Below are 2,784 nucleotides of genomic sequence, written 5' to 3'. Positions count from 1 at the left end.
TGCCCAGGGTTCAGATCTCTAGCTGAGACCCTCAGCAGCTGCTCATCTCTGCACCTTCTCCAGGATTTCTGCTTCCCTAGGGAGCTGACATGCCCGGAGCTGCATGCAGGCGTCCAGGAGGGGCCTGTCCCTGGCTTTGGGCGGGGCTTCAGTAACATGCCAGGCGTGGAGGATGTTTGCATTGGCCCACGCTGCGGCAGTGCACTGAGGAGACTCCAGCAGGGCTGAGCAGTGCAGGGAGTGTGACGCCCTGGTACCAGCAGGGCAGACAGCCTGTACCATGTCACCACGCCTTCGTTACACCGTGTCGCCTGCTACCCAGAATCCTCTTGGCCTTCTCAGCCCTGCTGCACAACGTGCCCCATCTCCATGCCCTGCTCACAGGAACCCTGGGTTCCCCAGCTCACCTCCCCATCAGCCTCACTTTGCACCAGGCTGTCTCCCCACAGGGCGCTCTGGACCTCCCTGTTTCTCCAGGCTCCTTCGAGGGGGTTTCCCAAACCCCGGGATCCGGGTTGTTTCCTCGTTCCATCCGGGGGGACTGATTTATTGTCAGACAGCGCGTGCTGGGAGCTGGAGCATGGTAGGAGCCGATAGGTCACTGCGGGCACCTCCCCCCCGCTCCTGACCAGGTCCCACGTGGACTAGGCTTTAAATCCCAGCCTGGCTCAGTTCCGGGCACTCAGACCCAGCTCCCGTCAGAACCATGGAGTCAGGCAGCATCTTCCTGCTCCTGGGGCTCCTCGCCGTCTGGGCCGAGCTGCAGGCTGTGGCTGGTCAGGGAGAGAAACGTGAGTAAGGGAAGTTGCCCATGGCTCAGATGAGGGTCCCGGGAGCTCTCTCTTTTGTAGAAGAAGTCACAACTTGCAGTGCAAGAATTGCCCTTAAATGTGCTTCCTCTGGGGCCGTCGCTCCCAGACCCCAGGGCTCAGAGTCTTTGCTGGAGGTGGAAGTGGATGTTTCTCTCCTGTGGCACCCACTTTCCCCGGAAGAGCTCTCGGGTCAGGAGTGAACGGCCACACCATGCAGGCCAGAGGCACCCTGCCGTCACCTCCTCCCAGAGAGCACACGCGTGTGTTCAGGGCCATCCAGTGCAGGTCTCTGCTCTCATCACAACCCATCTCCTCTCCCCAGGTGACATTTGCCGACTCCCGCCTGAGCAGGGCCCTTGCAAGGGACGGATTCTTCGCTACTTCTACAACCCGGCCTCCAGGACGTGTGAAAGCTTCATCTACGGAGGCTGCAAGGGCAACAAGAACAACTTTAAGACAAAGGCAGAGTGTGTGCGTGCCTGCAGGCCTCCTGGTGCGTGGGACAGAGCCCGGCCTCTCCCTCGGTGGGGCGGGGGCAGGTGCTGCCCAGATCCACACCATAAACTGGGGGGGGAGGAATTACACTGGGGCTGGTCTCCAGCAGTTCAAGGAGCCCTGGTATCTCTCACGGTGGGAGGTCTGGTCAAGTAAAAGGTCCCCTGAGTTCCAGCCCTGCTGTGGCTGGGGAGGGACCTGGGGGGTCCTAAATCACAGGGCTCGGAGCCGTGGCCCTGTTAGCCAGGAAGTCCTGAGTTCCAGTATAGCCTCCTACTGCGCGGCCCCGGGCAGTCACTGCCACCCTGTATCACGGCTTGACCTGCCTCCTGAAGAAGCTAATGGACACATGGGGCAGCCAGGGACCCAGGTCCCCGGCCATGAGCCTGGGCAGGGGAGACTGCGCGGCCGGCATCTGACTCCAGTTCTGGCACAAGTGGGCTGTTCTACTGGGGTCTTGCTGGAGGCTTCACTTCCACCCGGAAATCCTGACAGCAGAGACCAAACGCCCGGCCCCTCGGACCCAGCTGCCCACTCTGCCCGTTGTGCAGCGTGGTCTGGCTGCGCTGGGCAGCGATCGCGGAGCTCCGAGCGAGAGCTGGCTGTGCGGTGCCATGGGCTGGGGCTGTCCTCACACCTGCATGCAGCGCTAGGGCTGATAGCAGAGGGGAAGGGGCCAGAGCGCTGGGCGGGGGGACAGGCAGCTCTCCAGGGGCAAGGGAACAAAACCCAGTCCCATGAGCCTGCCGTACCCGATCCCACCTCCCAGGCCCCCCAGCCCAGAGCTGTCTCAGGAAGCTGGAAGTGTCTGCTGCCCTGGACCTCTGCCCAGGGAGCTGCCAGTTCAAGGTCCTAAGGCAGAGGCTGGGAGTCCCTTTGGCTGGTGCAGCTAAGTGACAAGGCTGGTGTCTCCCTCCTGTGCCCATTCTGCATTGCAGAGAGACCCGGGGTTTGCCCCAAGACCTCAGGCCCTGGCATTTGCCTGCATGGCTGCGACAGCGACTATGACTGTAAAGAAGGACAGAAGTGCTGCTTTAATGGCTGTGGCTACATCTGCCTGACGGTGGCTCCATCAGGTGAGTCCCGTCATCCGGCCACAAGGACACCCTGCGGCTCAGCAGCTGCCCAGAGACGCGCTGCGGCCCCGTCCCTCCTGGCACGCGCACCTGTCTGCCTGGGACGGTGTCACCCTCATCAGCTGCCCTGTTGCCACGCCGAGCACAGGGTGTTCAGGGAGCAGCGATACGGGACCAGGGCGCTGACGGCTTCCTCCTATTTTCCAGGGTCTCCCTGACTCCCGTCTGCCAGGACGAGCTGCCTCAGCCCACAGGCCAATTGCCAAGATCGGATCAGCCTGAAGACAAAGCCCCGACCCCCAGGGTCTCTCCCCCATCCCCGGTGCTCTTGCCAGGAGAACAGGTCGAGGTTTCCTGGGATTCCTTCTCTTCCTCAATAAACATTTCCTGATGTCCCAGCA

The 2,784-nt window shown here is 62.0% G+C and overlaps 1 protein-coding gene across 2 annotated transcripts; it reads left to right on the top strand.

The window, feature by feature from the left end:
- Positions 1 to 358: 358 nt before the first annotated feature.
- On the top strand, positions 359 to 2,784 carry SPINT4 (serine peptidase inhibitor, Kunitz type 4). 2 transcript variants are annotated; one of them, XM_027829954.3, is made up of 4 exons: positions 359 to 583; positions 1,135 to 1,305; positions 2,246 to 2,383; positions 2,591 to 2,784. In XM_027829954.3, exons 1-4 carry the CDS (start codon positions 370 to 372, stop codon positions 2,599 to 2,601), a joined length of 534 nt encoding a protein of 177 aa, XP_027685755.2. In that variant the 5' UTR covers positions 359 to 369; the 3' UTR covers positions 2,602 to 2,784. The 2 variants fall into 2 exon arrangements, with proteins under 2 accessions (XP_027685755.2, XP_007067833.2); XM_007067771.4 differs by lacking the exon at positions 359 to 583 and adding an exon at positions 662 to 791.

Source organism: Chelonia mydas, chromosome 13, assembly GCF_015237465.2.
Source record: "Chelonia mydas isolate rCheMyd1 chromosome 13, rCheMyd1.pri.v2, whole genome shotgun sequence".
Classification (NCBI taxonomy): domain Eukaryota; kingdom Metazoa; phylum Chordata; order Testudines; family Cheloniidae; genus Chelonia; species Chelonia mydas.
This window is presented reverse-complemented; position numbering and strand designations above follow the sequence as displayed.

What these genes read in the sequence shown, in the direction of transcription:
- SPINT4 (XM_027829954.3), top strand. Translation starts at nt 370, where the DNA reads ATGCCCTGCTCACAGGAACCCTGGGTTCCCCAGCTCACCTCCCCATCA. An exon ending in GTGCTGGGAGCTGGAGCATG is followed by an intron (nt 584 to 1,134) that starts GTAGGAGCCGAT and finishes TCCTCTCCCCAG; the next exon opens with GTGACATTTGCCGACTCCCG. An exon ending in GCGTGCCTGCAGGCCTCCTG is followed by an intron (nt 1,306 to 2,245) that starts GTGCGTGGGACA and finishes TCTGCATTGCAG; the next exon opens with AGAGACCCGGGGTTTGCCCC.